The sequence below is a fragment of the Chironomus tepperi genome, unplaced genomic scaffold (assembly GCF_022539635.2).
Source record: "Chironomus tepperi strain 1889 unplaced genomic scaffold, CSIRO-AGI_Ctep_v1 contig_445, whole genome shotgun sequence".
NCBI classification, from domain to species: domain Eukaryota; kingdom Metazoa; phylum Arthropoda; class Insecta; order Diptera; family Chironomidae; genus Chironomus; species Chironomus tepperi.
The window spans coordinates 4235539-4253842 of NW_027226567.1; the positions used below are offsets into that span (position 1 = coordinate 4235539).

Here is an 18304-nt window from a genome sequence, read left to right on the forward strand (position 1 = left end):
TTTACATTAGAATAATCCAGAATATCAAGACAATCTATACATTTCCCCTTCATATCGCTCAAAAAACAGCACAAAAGAAATTTTTCCAATTCTTTTTTCCAACCATATCAAGTAAACTGAATGTAACTGACATTACTTGACCATTCATTTCTTCCTCCTTTACATTTTTATTTCTTCAAAACAAATTTAGAAATTCCATACAATAAATAGAAAATGAAATTGTTTGAACAGCTATTTGAAATGTGCATTCAGTACAAAAATTTCTTTTCTTATTCATGAAAACATGCCGGAAATTGTTGGAACCAAGAAAAAATGCTCAGTAAACTGTGCAAACATAGAATTTAATGTAAATTTATTGAAGTTTCAGTTGGACTCAATTTGAATTTCATTCAATAATTTTTTGTTGGATATGCTCAGGAATTTGGAAATCGTGCCATGGAAAAATTTTTCAAGTCATGACAAAAAATTGTCTTCCTCCTTTTTTGTCAGCAATTTAAGATACAGCAGCAAAAAAATTGGAATATATTTCAGTATCAAGATAAGAGAAAATTTGATTCCGACTGGAAATTGTTGCCGTTCAAATGAAAAGAAAAATTCGATCACGTTTTTCAGACTGAATTTCTTGAGAAGATTTTTGATTTACTTCCGAAAGTCGAGAGATGATGATGATGATTGCTCTCGGTCTGATTAAATAAGAAGAAATAAATAAAATTGAAACTTTTTTTGTGAGATGAAAAATGGATTTTTGGTGCTGTTGTGTTGTGTGATGAAGAATGAATTACAATTTTCGATTTGATAAGATTGGATGTGAGATTTTTTTGGCAGATATTGAGACTTGCCTTTTCTTCTTCTCCATTTTTACAAATGGAATCGATTGCTGATTTCAATTGATCGATGCATCATAAATTTGAGAATTGATGTTGAGAGTTTTGGAGAATTTGAAGATATTTAAGATAAGATTGAGTCGAAAATCAAGAAATCTGAACTGATGAGTCTTGTTTTAATCACATATGATGATTTTCGACTATTTTTGATAATTTTAATCAGTTCAACAATTGTAAATAATTAAGAAATTAGAGATATTAAGCAATAAAAGTGATATAAGATTAAACAGACCCTTTCTACCTTTTGGATCAATTGAAGAAGCTAAGTGTAGTAACGTGACAACTACATGAGTTGCTTTCCCCTGCAAGTGACTTTCCCCTTACAAGTTACTTTTCCCCGCAAGTTGTTTTCCCCTCCTAAAAATCAGTTCAGTCGAATTTGTGTCTTCACAGAATAAATATCAAGTTTGTTAAATATATACAATTAGGAAGTTATCTTGTGTTTTATTGATAATTCCACGTAACACCATCGAGATTACTTCATTGGCGACGAGGATATCTTCGAGTTCGCGCGAATAAAGTGCAATTTATCCGGTAAATCGCAAATTATTTTTTTATTCATCCTCTCACACGTGTTTTTTTTTTACAATAAAAACAAAATGGCGGACATCGAAAAATTCATCCAAATGATGCTGGAGCGAGAAGAGAAACGTGAAATGGAGGCTCGTAAACGTGAGGACATGCTGCTAAAAGTGATCGAAGGACTGAAGGAAACTCGTATTGCTCCGATGACTTCATTAAAAATTGAGTGCAATGGTGAAGAAGGAAATGAAAAGACAGCCATCCTGGTCCAACCTGCAAACGAATTTGTTGCGAGTCAACTCAGCCAGTTTGTATTTGCTCCTCAAGATGGCCTTACATTCGATAAATGGGTGGAGCGTGCCATGACCGTCTTCGCTTCCGACCGTGCTTCATCGCTATCAGACTCTGACAAATGTCAGATCATTCGGAGCAAACTTTCGCAGCCAGATTATCAATGTTTCACCCGCACAATACTTCCAAAAAAGCCGGAGGAGCTATCACTGGACCAGACATCCGAAGCTCTCAACAGACTTTTTGGCCGACAGGAATCAATTTTTGCTGTTCGACATCGGGTGTTACAGACACACATGATCCCAGGTGAGGACATCCTTGTTTATGCAGCTCGTATCAATCAGGCATGCGAGGAATTCGAGTTTGCGTCTTGCACGCTAGACGATTTCAAGACTCAACTATTCACGTCTGGCTTGAAACATCATGAAGTGGCTCCGATCCGCAAGAAGGTTATGGAGAAGATTGACGACGTTCTCACACGTAGACAGTCCGAGACACCAGTAGTTACACCCAAGCTCACACTCAACGACATCGCTACGCTCAGCAAACGCATGCTGATCCGCGAGGAGGAAAGCCGTCTCGTCGAACATCCTACAGCAAGCAAGCAGGATGTGTTGGCTGTCAGCCGTGGTCCATGCAAGCTGGACTGCCGTTTTTGTGGTGAGAAGCACTGGCATGCTGATTGTCCCTTCAAGACAAGGAAGTGCACATCATGTGGAACCATCGGTCACAAGTCAGACCATTGTGAATCAGCTAAAGCATTCAAGGAGCGTCAGAAGAACCGTACGTCAGCGAGAAAGGTGTATGCAATCCAGCGACTGTCAAAGTCATGTCGTAAGACAGTTCGTCCCAAGCTTAACGGTGTTTCCATCAACATGACACACGACTCGGGTTCGGACTGGTTCATCATCTCGGAAGCCAACTGGAAGCGCATTGGCTCTCCAAAACTCAGCCAATCGACGATACAAGCAGTCAGTGCATCGGGCGATTCAGTTAAAGTCCTGGGTTTATTCTCAGCAACCATCGAGCTACGGGATAAGTTCGGCATCGTCGATTGTTACGTCTCCAATAGGGATCTAAACCTCTTCGGCAACAGCGCTCTTGAAGCTCTGAACTTGTGGGACCGACCAATCTCAGCGTACTGTGACAGTGTCTCTACTCAACAATCATCGCTCGTGGAAGAGGTAAGACAGAAATTTCCAATGCTTTTCTCTAGGTCGCTTGGTAAATGCAACTTGTACAAAGCGTCGATCAAATTGAAGGATGGTGCAAATCCTCCATTCATCCGGGCCCGTCCAGTCGCATTTGGAGTTCGTGAAACAGTAGAACTGGCATATGACAACCTTGTAAAGGAAGGAGTCTTCACACCCGTCAACTACGCTTCCGCTGCCGCACCAGTAGTAATCGTCAAGAAGAAAAACGGCAGCATCCGGGTTACTGCTGACTATTCGACAGGACTTAATCGAGCAATCGAATCATACAACTACCCACTGCCAACACCTGAGGCAATCTTCGCAACACTGGCAGGAAATGACCGCTTCACGACCCTTGATCTTTCAAATGCATTTCACCAAATCGAGCTGGATGAGGAAGCCAAAAAGCTCATGACTGTTAACACTCATCGTGGCTTATTCCAAGTCAATCGTCTGCAGTTCGGCGTGAAGACGGCTCCCAGCCAATTTCAACAGCTAATGGACACAGTGCTTGCTGGATCAGGAGCAACTGCATACCTTGACGACGTCATCATACCGGGTAAGGGTGACGCCGATCATCGCGCTCGACTGATGGATGTACTCAAACGACTCGAGGACGCTGGACTTCGCCTTCAACTTGATAAATGTACGTTCGGCCAATCATCGCTTAAGTTTCTTGGCAAGATCATCGACGCAGATGGTCAACGACCTGATCCGGAGAAACTCAAGACAATTCGGGACTTGCCATTACCAGAGGACATATCTCAGTTGCGAGCTTTCCTTGGTGCCATAAACTGGTATGGAAGCTTTATACCTGGCCTGAAAGACCTGAGAGGTCCACTCGACGACATGCTCAAGAAGGATGCTAAGTTCGAATGGAATGATGTGCGTACAAAGGCATTCAAAAGACTTAAGCAAGCTCTTCATTCTGATCTCGCTTTGGCCCATTACGATCCTTCAAAGCCTTTGGTGGTAGCAGCTGATGCCTCAAGCTATGGCATCGGAGCAGTGCTTATGCAACGACGTGATGATGGTACGCTCAAGCCTATTCAGTACGCCGGAACATCGTTCAATGACACTGAGCGACGATACGCACAAGTGGAACGGGAAGCTCTCGCCTTGGTCTACGCAGTCAAGAAGTTTCATCGCTACATCTACGGTCGTCGATTCGAGCTTCACACAGATCATAAACCTCTTCTCAAAATTTTCGGTAGCAAACAGGGCATCCCAGTTCACTCAGCGAATAGACTACTAAGGTACGCAAACACACTTTTGGGATATGACTTCGAGGTCAAGTACATCAACAACGCAAGCTTCGCTTACGCTGATTTCGTGTCGAGATTAATGGATACGCACGTGAGACCGGGCGCTGAAGACTTTGTCATTGCTCATATCCGAGAAGGGGAACAGTTGAGTGATTTGGCACATCCCGTGGTTTTTGCTAACAATGCGGCTCCATTTCATCACTTAGATCTTCTGCAGTCAACGGAAGAATGTAACTCTCTCAAAAGGGTAAAGGAGTACGTCGAAACGCATTGGCCGGCACTTCGCAAGCAAATCCCTGATTCCGAAGCCGCTGAATATTTTCCATTTCGTGCTGAAATTCGCATTGTCGATGGATGTCTTTTCTTGGGAGATCGGCCGATAATACCACCGAAACTGCGACAGAAAGTGCTTGAAGAATTGCATTCAGGACATCCCGGTGCATCTCGAATGAATGCTTTGGCCCGTGAAAAATGCTTTTGGCCGGGTATCTCTCAACAAGTTTATGCGTATGTGCAACGTTGCAATAGCTGCCAAATCAACGCTAAGTCACCCATTAAGGAAGTGCTTCATCCATGGCCTATACCAAACGCGCCATGGCAACGAATTCACATTGATTTCGCCGGTCCTATGGGTCAGGATTATTTTCTTGTCGTGGTGGACGCACACAGCAACTGGCCGGAAGTCGTTCGTATGCATTCAATCACCACAGCACGGACATGCAATGCGCTTAACGAGATATTTGCACGATGGGGATCGTGTAAAACTATCGTCTCGGACAACGGTCCACAGTTCACATCCAGCGCTTTTAAGGATTTCTGCACTCGTAACGGCATTGAGCATGTCACATCAGCACCCTACCACCCCCAGTCTAATGGCCGAGCGGAAAAGTTCGTCGATACCTTAAAGCGCGGTCTCAAGAAATTGGAAGGAGAAGGAGATACAGATGAGAAACTTCAAACTTTCTTGGCCGCTTATCGCGGAACACCTTGCCCAGCAAGAAGTGGAAAGTCTCCCTTTGAACTGATGACGGGTAGACGAATGCCGTCAAAACTAGACCTGCTCCGGAAGGACTCTCAAGCACATCATCTACCGGATCATCGGATGTGTGATCAATTTGACCGACATCATGGAGCACGCGCTCACAGCTTTACCGTCAACGATCCTGTATACGTTAAAATTTATCGTGACAACACGTGGACTTGGCAGGCGGGCATAGTCCTCGAGCGGAAGGGCATCGCGAATTATCTAATTCATGTGAACAATCGTGTAATCGTGGCACATACTAATCAACTTAAACGCCGTTTTACACGCGATTTGCCAACGATCTTAATTCCCGATAACGATGACTTTTCGATTCCTTTCATTCCACAGAACGAACCTACACGGCCAACGACCACCACCTTTGATAACATTCCCCAGCCCATCATGGACGATGACGCTATTGAGGTAACAGTCCCGGAAATTGACGCACCGGAATCTCCGGGCATGAACGCTAGCGGCAGCTCCATCGCTTTTGAGGACGCTTCGGAGTTCCCCGAACTTGATCCGGATGAATTTGAGCAGTCAACATCAGCAGTAGTACAACCATCAACGGAACCACAGCCCGTTATTCACTCTCGCCCATCTCGGTCAACCGCGGGACAGCTTCCAACACATCTCAAGGATTACATAGTTGGACTCATCAAGGAAGAGCTCGAACATAGCATCGCCGACTACGTCCAATCTAAATAGGGAGGAGTGTAGTAACGTGACAACTACATGAGTTGCTTTCCCCTGCAAGTGACTTTCCCCTTACAAGTTACTTTTCCCCGCAAGTTGTTTTCCCCTCCTAAAAATCAGTTCAGTCGAATTTGTGTCTTCACAGAATAAATATCAAGTTTGTTAAATATATACAATTAGGAAGTTATCTTGTGTTTTATTGATAATTCCACGTAACACCATCGAGATTACTTCACTAAGGATCAATTTCTTCAATTTTCTAGAGCTTCTTAAGGTCAACCAAAAGTTAATTCTCATTCTTTAATTTAATAATTTCTGCCAAATTCTCACTAAACATTGAAATTGCATCAAAAATTCTCAAATTCCATCATCCAAAAATATGCAAATTCCACCAAAATGTCAATAAATATTTCATTTTCCATTTTCAATACTCATTCACAATATCAAGTTCCAATTCCCTGTTTTATCTGATTGAAAAATTTATGACGAATTTAAAAAAATACTGAAAAACAAATTCAATCAAAAATAAAAATTAAAATTGCATTTTCAAAAGGGTTCAATGACACTTTTTTCCCATTGAAGCCTGATATTTTTCGCTCCTTAATTTATCGATTTTTTCGATGTTTCTTTAAATTATTAAAACCACAATCTGACATTTTTCGTTCCTTCCATAATATGTATTGCAGCTCGTCAACAACCGCAATTCCGGAAAAACAAAATTGCAAATTGAAATATTAAAGACTCTATTAATGGACATCGCGTGATATGTCTTCGTATCGAACATAAAATGCAGAATTTCATTATTTCCATTATATTCGATTATGTTGAGTACACTTCTGATAGTCTGTTTGTTTTTCCGCATTTTTTTATGATATGAAAAATTTGAGATTTTCATGCAACGAACGATTTAAGGTCAAAATTAATAAAGTTTTGCATGACGTGTGAAAATAAAAATAAAAAAATGAAAATGTTGTAGATTTGCGTCTACCGATGAGGGAATCAACGTAGTTTTTTATATACTCTAGACTTCTGAGAATTTGTTTTATAAAACAACAAGTGACGAGTTTTTGATGTCAATTCTGAAAAGTTGTAAGAGAGAAGAAAATTAATTTTGTGTTTAATTGGGGAATCGTTCACTTATTACGTGACGCTAGGATCTGTTCACTTATTTATTTACGAGGCAAGTCGAAAAGTCGATTTTTCGCATTAAGTAATAAGTAAACGGCTCATAGTCTAATTTTTGTTACGATTTATAGTAAAATTTATTTTTGGAATCAATTTGTTTGGAATCAAACAAAAGATGGGATGGAGGTGTCAATTATGTCCATTTTTCGCGTTGCAAATAAGATAACAAGCCCTAAAGGCACTTGACAATTAAGAAAATCCTCGTCAATTTCACTGGAATTAAGCAGTGAAAATCATCAGTTGCGTAGTGGCTAGAGTGTCAGTCTTCCGACCCTAACTACCCGGATTAGATTAAGGTTCAAATTTTGCTTTTCTTAACAGCATTCCAACCAATTTGTGCCTACAATAGCCCTTAAAATATTCCTTAAGCATCAAGCTCATAACAACAGCCAATCTATGTCTTCTAATCAATCTAAACCTTCACAAAAACCTCAAAACTACGCATTTAGGATTCAATACCATTCCAAAAATAAAAATCACGCTCATAACAACAATCCTCTTATCAATTTTACTAATGACATTACAAGTTCATACTTACACCTGCTTATCTGAAACCTTAAGTCTTACAGCTTTTCTACAAATAACTATAAAAAGTTTATTTTTGGAATTTTATTTTTGCGAAACTGTTGAAAATAGATTTGTTATCAGTTATCAATTAATACCACAATAATCGGGTCGATTTGTATGCTCGAACACGCGCTTTGTCAGCTGTTTGGACTGGTTATTATCTAAAGTATTTGAAATTAATGTTAAGATGGAGTTAATTGTTTTATCAAAGTGCATGGAATCAGGTGTTTGAATTTAATATTGTTTTTTAAGTTTGCATTCATGGGAGGAATGCTGGATCTGATAAAATTCTTCAAATTGTTTGAGGTTTTCTTTATTTCTGGCTATGCTTCTGTTAACACGTTTTTCTAAATGACCATGTTCAATGAGCATCTTACGGTACCTATTAGCATGCTCATTAGGTTTATGCAATGAGGATATGCTTCCAATGTTTGAAAATCATCAATATTTTCTAAAAATTTTCATTAAAAAATATGAAAAACTTGTTTAATGTCATAAAGAACCTTAAAGTTCATTTGAAGCAATAAAAAGAAAATTTTCATCTTCTGAAAAGTCCATTGACTATTTTTAGCACATACAAAGTATTAATTTCATGTTTTCCCTACAACATAGCGTCACCGAGTCAGCGTTAAGTACGAAAGATGATTTCATTTTGTAAACAGACACTAATCTTGCCGGGATCACACTTAATTCCTTTAATTTTAATTAAAATATTGTCTGATGACTACAAGTGCTAAATTTTTTCGAGACTTAAAGGCAATCTAATTAAATTTAATCCCTTTAGTACTTCCGAATTGCTTTGTAAATAATTAATATAGGATACTCTTGAGGTGATAAGGGTTAAGACAAAATTTAAAATAATATTTTTAAAAAGGAAAGACTGATTGAAGGTTTAAAAGAGTTGAACGAGCGAGAAATGTCATGAACTTTTATGGATTATATTCAAGAGACGTCTGAGCTGTTAAGCTGATTAATTATTTGAGAAATTCAATGTTTTTGAACGTTATAATCAGCTATTGACTTGTTATCGAAAATTCCTCGAAAATATTATAGGAAAAGTTCAAGTATTGCAATTTTACCTCGTGTTTTAAGACGCCATTTAGCAAAAATTGAAAAAGAATGCGCGAAGAAATACTTCAGATAACAGAGAAAACTTGTTTTGTTGATTATAAGTCTCAGATATTAGATATTTCAATTAAAAACAGATCACTTTATCAACTCTTAATTGTTGAGGATTTACAGAAGTGTTTTAAGTTGTTTATTCTTACTTATTTACTTTCATCGCTGGTTGCACAGATCAGTTGTTACTCATTAGATCCCATAGAAGACGCTGGAAGCTGGCTATATCGCTAACTATGTCGCTAACTCTGTTGTTACTCGTACAACATAAAACGATTGATCCGGTCTCAGATCGGCGTGATTCTGACTTAGTGCCTGACAGAACTCAGAGTCGAATCAGATTTTGTATGCAAATTTCGACTCAAGTGGACTCGATTCAATAAAAAATTTAAGTCTATTTTGAGCTCTGGTGCCGGATTTAAAATCTTATTTAGTGTCGCAAATCTTGTTGCAAGATTTTGATTTAAGTTTGACTTAAGCTTAATTTTTCATCAAAAAAGTTTCAAATCTTCAAATAAATTTTTCTTAAAAATTAAGAATTTCCATCATAAAATTCATCATCAATCAAATTTATGAAGCTGACAATATTTTTATACAACAATTTGAGTTCCATCATAAAACAGACGAAAAGAAAAACTGCTCCCATAAAACGAAGCTCTTTGTTTACCATAAACAAACGTGAACGTCGAGAATAAAATGACAAAATCCACTTGATTCTCACAACAATTTTCTTTTGATGAGTTTCACAGTTGACACGTATGCACCGCGTTATTGCACTTGGTAAAAAATGATGAAAATCTAAATTTAACTTCGTCATCATCATAATCTAGCGTATAAAATTTACAGTGTTCATAAATAAAGCTGAGGAAAAAAATGGTGATTTTTTTGGTTTATGTCACAGGAAATGCAGAAAATCTCATTTTAATCCGCCGTGATGTTTCACGTCTCATTGTTGTTGTTACTACTTGTTAGGTGGAATTGAAATGGGAATAATGTGCAATCAGAATTGCAGTGAAAATGAAAATTTTGGCTAAGAATTGGAAAATTTTCTGAAATTATATAAAAAATAATATTTGAAAGTGAAATTTAAGATTTTCAAAAATTTGAAAAGGTTAAGTTTCAAATATTTGAAAATTTAAAAATTTGAAAATTTGAAGATTTGAAGATTTTGATTTTTAAAAATTTGAAAATTTGAGAGGTTAAAGAAATTTTAAGAATTTATGAAAATTAAAAAACAAAGAAAGAAATTTAAAAATTAAAGAAATTCAAGATTTTAAAATAATTTTTTTTCCAATGACATTAAATATTTCAAATTTTATAAATTTTAAATTTTTTTATATTTTTTTTTTCGATTTTAAATTTCAATTTAAATAAATTTACTTTATCTTAATTTTAAATTTCATTTTTTTTTTAAATTTAAATATTTTTATAATATATAAATATTTAAATTTAGATTTTGAAAATAGGAATTTAAATTTTGAGAATTCAAATTTTCCAAAAATATTCGTTTCATATTTCAAATTAAAAAAAAAATTGTCATACTTAACAACTCCACCATCCTAGTAAAAATTGAATATTTTGTCGCGTATTGTGTGATGAAAAAAAAAATAAAACAACATTTTATGCTGCATTCACACATTTTCATATATGCTGAACATATACAACAATGACTGTAAAGGAGTATTACATCCAACTTATGTTCATCGTATGACAATAAATTATGAAAAGTGAGTCGCGAAAAGAATTACAAAAGCAGCATATAAATTTTCTTAATGGCCCATTTTTTTTTCTCGCGACACAATCTGTTTTAAGAACTTTTTTTAATCAAGTGTTATTGCTGCAAAAAAAAAATCCAAAAGCCTTTTAATATCGCGAATGAAAAATTGTTGAACGAAATTTTTTTTTTGGCGATGAAAAACTCTTTCCTTCCGATATTTTTCATCACTGCTGTTTATATTTTATCGCAAAAAAAAATAATTCTAAAAATTCATAAATTTATTCAGCATATATGATTTACTCTCATATAAATATTAGATTTTTCCCATGCAATACATCATGCCTTACTCCGACTGCCAACTTGTGTGTACTTTTTAAATTTATGTTGATTTTAAAATTAATTAAAATGAGAAAAACTCGAAGAGAAAAACTTTTTCAAATGTGGATGACTTTTTTCGATTTATTTTTACCTTTACATGTGATCGGAGGGTACGCAGTGGAAATGAAATTTTAGAACACAAAAACAAATAATTTAATTAGATTGAGAATTGAAACATTTACTTTTAGAAAATAAATTGACTTAAATGTCAACTTTCTTTTATTTTTGTATCACAGCGTCGAAAAAAAGTTCATAAAAATCCTAAAATAACGACATGAATGAAGGCAACCATCTGATGAATCACTTTAGTTTATGCTGTTCTATTTTTCTGTGGATATAAAGTCACTCAAGCAATGATGATTTTCTCTCATCATCAAAATGTTTGGGGTAATCAAAGTATATGACGGTTAGAAAAGAGGATTTGTGAGTTTCATAGACAATTCTTTGAAGTATCCAGAATGCTTACAAAAATAGAACCGACTTGTTGGCTTTTCTATGCTGTTTTAGTCTCTGACCCGCCTTGGTGACTTGCCTTTGCTGTCTCGGTCTCGGTCTCATTCCTGGCCTCGGTCTTTCTCTCAATCTCGATATCGATTCTTCTCTCGATTCCGAACTCAATTTAATCTCTTGATTCCGTCCCGATCTCGATCTCAGTCTTCGTATCAATCTTGGACTCAGTGTCCGTCTCGATCTCGGTCTAGGTTTCGATCTCGGTCTAGGTCTAGGTCTCGGTCTCGATCCCAGTCTTAATCCCTGTCTTATTCATCCTCTTAATCCCGGTGTCGGTCTCCGTGTCAGTCTCCGTCTCGATCCCAGTTTCAGTGTTGATAACTTATCGAAACAGAAACTTCAAAAAACCCTAGTTAATATTGCACCAAACTTCACACATTCACAACAAAGATCCTCAAAATAAAAGTATGTATTGCAGAAATCAATTAATTTTATTAAAATTTAATTGAGTTTAACAAAAGAAAATCTTTTGAAATTTGATAATTGAAATTTTAAACAACATCAGCCCAGATTTGGTAGCAGAAAACTCTCTCATTTGCTTCAAGATAGTCAACTGAAAATAATTTTTTTACGTTTTAATATCAATGAAATCTAAAATTAGTCAAAATTGTACAAAGCTCAAAGTTGAATCTGATTTTGTGTCCAAAAATCGACTCAATTCCGTACAAAATTCGAGTTGACTTTGAGCTCGGACTAAAGTCTTAAATAAAATAACTTACTTTGAACTCTGGTATTGGTGAATGCTGGATAAAGAGGTGAAACAAGCATTTCTGCTTGAATCATATATTGTTGGTTTGGAATCGTCGGACAACCAGCTCGTGTACCATTTGGGAAAAGAATCAGATCGCATCTAAATTGAAATATTTTAAATTAAATTTAGAATCTTAAAATGAATCAAAAACTTACTGGTTTTGAAATGCTGGATCGATTGGGATATTAACTCCTAAATTTTTAATTTATAAAAAAAATTTGTAAATCTTCACAAAATGAATCACAAAAACTCTACCTATTCCAAAAATGAAGGCTGTAACTCTTGTTTGAAGTTCTTGATGAGCTTCTCTAAAAGTCATTCGAATAGTTCCATAAAATGTATCACCACGTGTTACACGACATCTATCAGTACAGCTGGGTGACTCAAACGAGTCAATTGTTGGAAGAATTGAGCCAGTACATGCTGACCAAAATGCAAGACTGCTTCCAAAAACAGCTACAAAAAATATTAAGGCAAAAGCGAACTTCATTGTTTGATTGAAATTTGACAACTAAAAGCACACATTCTGCCTAGTTTTGTATTGCATATGAATTTTGGTGCCAAAGATAAGGCACGCATACAGTGTTACGAATCTGCAAAGATAAGTATATTTAAAATCTGTCAATGGGCAATTTTTTGACATTGAAATTCAATTAAATTTCTTTGTATTTTGACACATGTGGCTATACTTTTGATCATATGCTTAGCTAGATCGATAAAATGTTCGAGGTTAAAGAATATCCAACTAAAGATTAAGGTTCGGTAAGATCCTAATGCTACTCAGTCTCAATCTTGACATTAAGAACCCTTTGGAGCAGCAAAAGAATAATTTACAGCATAAAATCGCTCACTTGACGCCATAATCTCATGCAATTTATCTTATTTTAGAATAAGCTTCCATCATCATCATCGTCAAAGTCTGAAAAGAAGCCACTCACTTGTTGAAGGATAATAACGAGACTGTATGAGATGACGAAAAGTCATCAACATCTAAAGTGATGTTTGACTAAAGTGCATTTGAGGATTGTTTGAGGATGAGCAGAAGATTATTCATAAATGTTGTGCTGAATGGTTGTATTTTGATATGATAAAATGTAGGTGATAGATGGGTATTAGTTATTGGGGGTCCTGGTAAGGACAAATTGGATTAAACTTTAGCTGTTCAGACCTCTGAGACCCGTACTTACTCAATTAATTCGCCGGTCGCACAGATCAATTGTGATCCATTGCATTCCTCAGATGCCGCCTGAAAATAGTTCTATTGCTGGCTCCGCTTGGCAATTTCTAAAACCTAATTTAACTTTGTCTCTGTCAAAAGCTTCCCTGAGAACCATATCTGCGCACCATTTGGGTTTCTAGGGTAAAGATAGTTTAACAAGTGAGGATTCGCTAGATCTCTCGCTCAAACCTAAATATCAGCTTAAAATGGAATTCAAACTAGCTTATTTACTTCTCATTTCCTTGTTCGGAGCCATATTAGGCTTATTGACACTTAATCTCTTAATTGAAGATCGCTTTGTCAGTCTGTAATAATCAAATACCATACCATTATACATCCGAGTCAATTCAGCTCACGCAAAAACAAATCCTAAGTCCACATTTATATCGCAATGTCAAAATTATCCATCACCTCATTCAACGAGGAATAAACAACACTGATAAAAGTAAAATTCCATTATCTAATCTTGAAAAAGACTCTTGCTCCTCGAGTAACCAAGGGGTTTCCTGATAATTTTTTTCAATTTTTTCACGCTTCAACTAATTTCATTAGTTTATTAAATGAGAAATGTAGACACGAATTGAAAAGTAGGGAGAGAAGTGATGAAAACTATAAATAAATAAATTGTGAAGAAGAGAAGCGAGAACTTTGAGGGAATTAATAGAAAAGTATGAATATCTCGACAGTTTTTCATTATTAATTCATTTCTATTTCATCTTTTATGTTGTTTTGATTTCTTTTAAGTTTATGAAGGTAGATGAAGCATATGAATGATGTTTTGGGACTTTTTAGATCAAGAACATGATATTTTATGGTTATTTATTTTGATGAATATTAAATATAAAACCTGTTTAATTTTAAAACATTTGGAATGGATCATATCAATGGGTTTAGTCAAGGGCTTTGGGGACACGAGCTTAGTCAGATATCATGGAAGAATTTAATCAGTTTAAATATTTTCTTCCATCACCTGCGCAATTTTGAAGGTCATATTGATTTAGAAATTAAGTTTTATTGCGAATGATAAGAGGTAATAAATCTTGAGGATGCGACTTTACGACCAAAACGAAATTAAAAAGGAATCAGATAAATAGAATACAATGCTTTATTATTTGGTAAATTAATAAGTTGTTGTTATGCAATATACATGGCAATTCTTCAGTTAATTTTATAATATATTGTAAATTATCACAGCAGATCAACAGCCAAAATTTGGATGCACATAACTCTTTCATCTCCATTGAAGAAGTCACCTAAAATAATTAATACAGTTAATATTTCAGAGCTCGAAATCGACTCAAATACATGGATTAAGTCGACTTGAGCCGATTCTTCCATACAAAATTCGACTCGACTCCAAGCTTTGAAACATTATTGTTCTTCCAATTTTCCTAAAATTTCTGAAAATCCAGCAAATAAAAACCTTACCTTGAACTCTCGTGTTACTCATTGCTGGAAATATTTGAGGAATTTCCATGTCAAACTGAACTAAATATTGTTATTATTATAAATTATATATATTATATATATTATAAAATTTATTATTTTTTGATTTCTTCTTGAATTTTAATTTTGAAAACTTACAAATCATCAAATGGTGGACTCATTGGTAGGTTTACTCCTAAATTTAGATTTATTATGTCAATATTACAAAGATTAAGAATCATACAAACTTACCAATTCCAAAAATAAATGCCGTGGCTCTAACTCGAAGTTCATTATAAGCCCCAGCCGTGTGAAACAGAAATCGTCCACTAAAAATTTCGCCACGTGTTGCTCGACATCGACCGTCAAAGCATTGTGGTGATTCCATTGAATCGAATCCTGGAATATTTGGACAATCTGCCCAAAATGCTTGACTTGTACCAAAAATGCAAGCAAAAGTTAGAAAAAATACGAACTTCATCGTTCAGGAGAAAATTTCATACTGATGTGTATTGAAAGCTATTCAACCTTATCTAATCTTCGCTTCAAATTTTGTAAAATTTCTACGTAATTCTTGATGCATCATCAAATTATTTTATCTTATAGCAAATTACTTAGTTCTAATCTATACAATAACAAAGCAGATATTTGAGATTTTTCTGTGATTTTCTGCTTTTAAATGACGTCTACAGAAGGCAGTTTTTGATCGATTGAACGATTTGTGCGGCTTGAGATAATACATAGTCAGGTATTCTTTGACCTGGGGTAACATTTTTTGCCTAAACTACACCATCAAGCATTATACATAGGGTGGCCAGAGGATTTTCGCAAAATGTCGGGACACTTCTAAGTTTGGCACTATTGGCACACAGCAGCAAGGTAGAAAAGTACAGCAGCGTCCCGGCAAAACACAGAAACACAGAAAATTAATATTTTAAAATTTACGCACGGTTTTATTAATTATTTTTCAATTCATTATCTAACAATATTTATTTAGCTAATTAAACAGAGGTCGTTGACATTTTACGTTGCGTAGCACTAAAAAGCTTTTATTTTATCTACGTTTCCTCAACCCTCGAACATAATATGTAAGTGAACGATCACTTCGAAAATTGTTATCATTTTTTAAATAATATGCGATAAAATTTGTGCACAAAGGATCCTTTCGTCTCCATCAAAATAGTCGGCTATAAAGATTTAAATCATAAATTTTAAATTTATCTAAAAATCCTTTAATTTTACCTTGAACTAATGCATTATTAAGTGCTGGATAATTAGGAGAAACAAGCATCGAAATATCTACAACATATTGAGTATTGGGTATTGTCGGACAACTTGCTGCGGTTCCATTTGTAAAATGAATAAAATTGCACCTAAAAATTTTATATTTAGGGATTACTCAAGTAATCCTATAGACTATCTTGTGATGACTAGTCAATATTAAGCTATTAATAAAGACTAAGCCAAAAACTTACATGTTGTCAAATGGTGGTACAACAGGTAGATTAATTCCTATAACAATCAATGTAAATATCAAAAGTTCCTCAAATTTAATCCCAAAAGCTTACCAATTCCAAAGAAAAATGCTGTAAGTCTTGTTCGAAGCTCGTTGTGAGCTCCGTGTAGTGTTACATGAATTCTTGCCACAAATTCTTCACCACGAATAGCTGTGCATCTATCTCGGCTACAATTTGGTGATTCTAAACTATCGAGTGTTGGAAGCCCTGTTCCAGGACATTCAGACCAAAATCCATGACTTTTATGGAAAACGAGAGCAACTAGGACTATTAATAAAATTGACTTCATCGTGAAACTTGTCAATGAGAACTAAATTGAGAAGTTTTTAAAGATTGTAATAAAAACTGTAATATCTTATCAATTTTTTGGGTTTATCAGGCTCAGGTGTTAAAAAATTAAATTGAATTGCAAAAACTGATAAAATTATACAATGCATCACAATGCAATTACATTGTTGTTGATTGTCATTTCACTAAAGTGGATTTGATAAGCGATTTAGGGTTATACACTCTAATTTTTGAAGAAAATCTTAGCTTGGGCGGCACAATGAGGCGCACCTGACCCGCATTTTTAACAACAACTTTGCGACTTACTATTAGTACGACGAGTTAGCGATGCTCTAGAAAACACGGTGTATAGCTCTTGGGAATTGCCTAAACGATCCACCATATGAGCTCTATATGGATGATTGGTAGCTCTGTGGCGGAACCTTCTTCATTTTTGTCACTCAGGTCACAATTGGTAGTCAAGTCATTTTTATCAGAATAATCACTAACAAATGAATCATTTGGGCTCGTGCCTAAACTATTTTTGTACTTTTATAAGCTTCCACTTTATGTGAGAATTATTAATATTTTTAGAAGGAATTTGATCCAAGAGTTAATGTCAGGCAACATTGTAGTTGTTTTATCAATGGTCTTATCAAAACGTGACATTACAGTTTCTAATAATAAAACTTAAAGCTTCTAGTAATTTTTTTAAAGTTCATTAGAGTTTAGACTAGTATTTCACAAACTTTGATCCATGACTGGATACTGTTCTAAGCAATTTAAGTCTTCAAATGAATGACAATACAAGAAATTTACATCAGATCAATTTATTGTTCAAATAAACATTTCTTTTGAATCAAATTTACAGTTTTCAAGCAACAAAATAAATTTTTTACACAATATCAACAGCAGTAAGCATTCCACAGGCGATTCTCACTGATCTATCGAAAAAGTCCACTGCAAAAAAGAAGAAAATCAGAAAAAAAAGTTAAGCTGATATCAATTTAATCCTAACCTTGAACTCGAGCATTACTCAATGCTGGATATATTGTTGGAATAACCATTTCAATTGGTATTCTTTTCTGTACATTGGGAACAGTTGGACATGTTGAAGGTGTGCCATTTGGGAATGTAATTACTTTACATCTAAAAGAAATTTAAAATTATGAGTTAATGTTCGATATTATTTAATATAAGTTCTTACACATCATCGTATGGATCATCGATGGGAAGATTAATGCCTGTAAAAATGAATTTCAATTAATTGCTGAGGATATAAACTAATTTCGTGACGTTGCTGTAACAAACAATTGAATTTCAGTTGTCAACACTGAAATTTGCCTTATGCGTGACTCATTGTAGCATGTCGAAAGCACAAGAGGACCAAATGTTGATTAATGCATGAAATCAGCACAATGCCTTCTCAAAGTCACAATTTTGGGCTTCATTTCACCTTATTACATCTCGATGCATCACTAACTATCAATTTTCGGTCATAATTCTTACCAACTCCAAACATAAATGCGGTAATTCTAGTCGCAAGTTCATGATGATTTCCAGACCATGTCACAAGAATATCAGCAGTCATTACTTCACCACGTACCACTCGGCATCTGTCAGCAGTGCAATTTGGTGAAGTTATTGAATCAGGTCCAATAACACCTGATCCAGGACAATCAGTCCAAAATGCATGGTTTAAACCAATTGAAATGACAACTGTAAGGCAGAATAAGTACTTCATTGTTCAAAATTAATTTATCGACTGATTTTG

General features: G+C 35.3%; 4 protein-coding genes and 1 long non-coding RNA gene across 11 annotated transcripts in view; 1 reads left to right on the forward strand and 4 right to left on the reverse strand.

The window, feature by feature from the left end:
• The window catches only part of LOC139098383 (protein sickie-like), a 215028-nt gene that overhangs the window by 47601 nt on the left and 149123 nt on the right, over positions 1–18304 (forward strand). The gene's annotated exons all lie outside the window — the stretch shown is intronic.
• Positions 11764–12626, reverse strand: LOC139098242 (uncharacterized). The gene is made up of 4 exons (XM_070650374.1): positions 12358–12626; positions 12258–12294; positions 12071–12201; positions 11764–11904 (listed from the first exon to the last, which is right to left on the reverse strand). The coding sequence occupies exons 1-4, from the start codon at positions 12590–12592 to the stop codon at positions 11843–11845; spliced, it is 465 nt and encodes a 154-aa protein (XP_070506475.1). The 5' UTR covers positions 12593–12626; the 3' UTR covers positions 11764–11842.
• LOC139098220 (uncharacterized) lies at positions 14409–15237 on the reverse strand. Its single transcript, XR_011545161.1, has 4 exons — positions 14999–15237; positions 14906–14942; positions 14750–14809; positions 14409–14574 (listed from the first exon to the last, which is right to left on the reverse strand). It is a non-coding gene; the product is annotated as an uncharacterized lncRNA (long non-coding RNA).
• LOC139098380 (uncharacterized) lies at positions 15673–16559 on the reverse strand. The gene is made up of 4 exons (XM_070650559.1): positions 16315–16559; positions 16222–16258; positions 15989–16119; positions 15673–15933 (listed from the first exon to the last, which is right to left on the reverse strand). Exons 1-4 carry the CDS (start codon positions 16550–16552, stop codon positions 15872–15874), a joined length of 468 nt encoding a protein of 155 aa, XP_070506660.1. The 5' UTR covers positions 16553–16559; the 3' UTR covers positions 15673–15871.
• LOC139098268 (uncharacterized) lies at positions 17345–18301 on the reverse strand. Its single transcript, XM_070650404.1, has 4 exons — positions 18040–18301; positions 17738–17774; positions 17549–17679; positions 17345–17490 (listed from the first exon to the last, which is right to left on the reverse strand). Exons 1-4 carry the CDS (start codon positions 18272–18274, stop codon positions 17426–17428), a joined length of 468 nt encoding a protein of 155 aa, XP_070506505.1. The 5' UTR covers positions 18275–18301; the 3' UTR covers positions 17345–17425.

What these genes read in the sequence shown, in the direction of transcription:
- LOC139098242 (XM_070650374.1), bottom strand. Translation starts at nt 12,592, where the DNA reads ATGAAGTTCGCTTTTGCCTTAATATTTTTTGTAGCTGTTTTTGGAAGC. An exon ending in AGCCTTCATTTTTGGAATAG is followed by an intron (nt 12,295 to 12,357) that starts GTAGAGTTTTTG and finishes TTAAAAATTTAG; the next exon opens with GAGTTAATATCCCAATCGAT. An exon ending in GATCCAGCATTTCAAAACCA is followed by an intron (nt 12,202 to 12,257) that starts GTAAGTTTTTGA and finishes ATTTCAATTTAG; the next exon opens with ATGCGATCTGATTCTTTTCC.
- LOC139098380 (XM_070650559.1), bottom strand. Translation starts at nt 16,552, where the DNA reads ATGAAGTCAATTTTATTAATAGTCCTAGTTGCTCTCGTTTTCCATAAA. An exon ending in AGCATTTTTCTTTGGAATTG is followed by an intron (nt 16,259 to 16,314) that starts GTAAGCTTTTGG and finishes TGATTGTTATAG; the next exon opens with GAATTAATCTACCTGTTGTA. An exon ending in GTACCACCATTTGACAACAT is followed by an intron (nt 16,120 to 16,221) that starts GTAAGTTTTTGG and finishes TAAAATTTTTAG; the next exon opens with GTGCAATTTTATTCATTTTA.
- LOC139098268 (XM_070650404.1), bottom strand. Translation starts at nt 18,274, where the DNA reads ATGAAGTACTTATTCTGCCTTACAGTTGTCATTTCAATTGGTTTAAAC. An exon ending in CGCATTTATGTTTGGAGTTG is followed by an intron (nt 17,775 to 18,039) that starts GTAAGAATTATG and finishes TCATTTTTACAG; the next exon opens with GCATTAATCTTCCCATCGAT. An exon ending in GAGTAATGCTCGAGTTCAAG is followed by an intron (nt 17,491 to 17,548) that starts GTTAGGATTAAA and finishes TCTTTTTTGCAG; the next exon opens with TGGACTTTTTCGATAGATCA.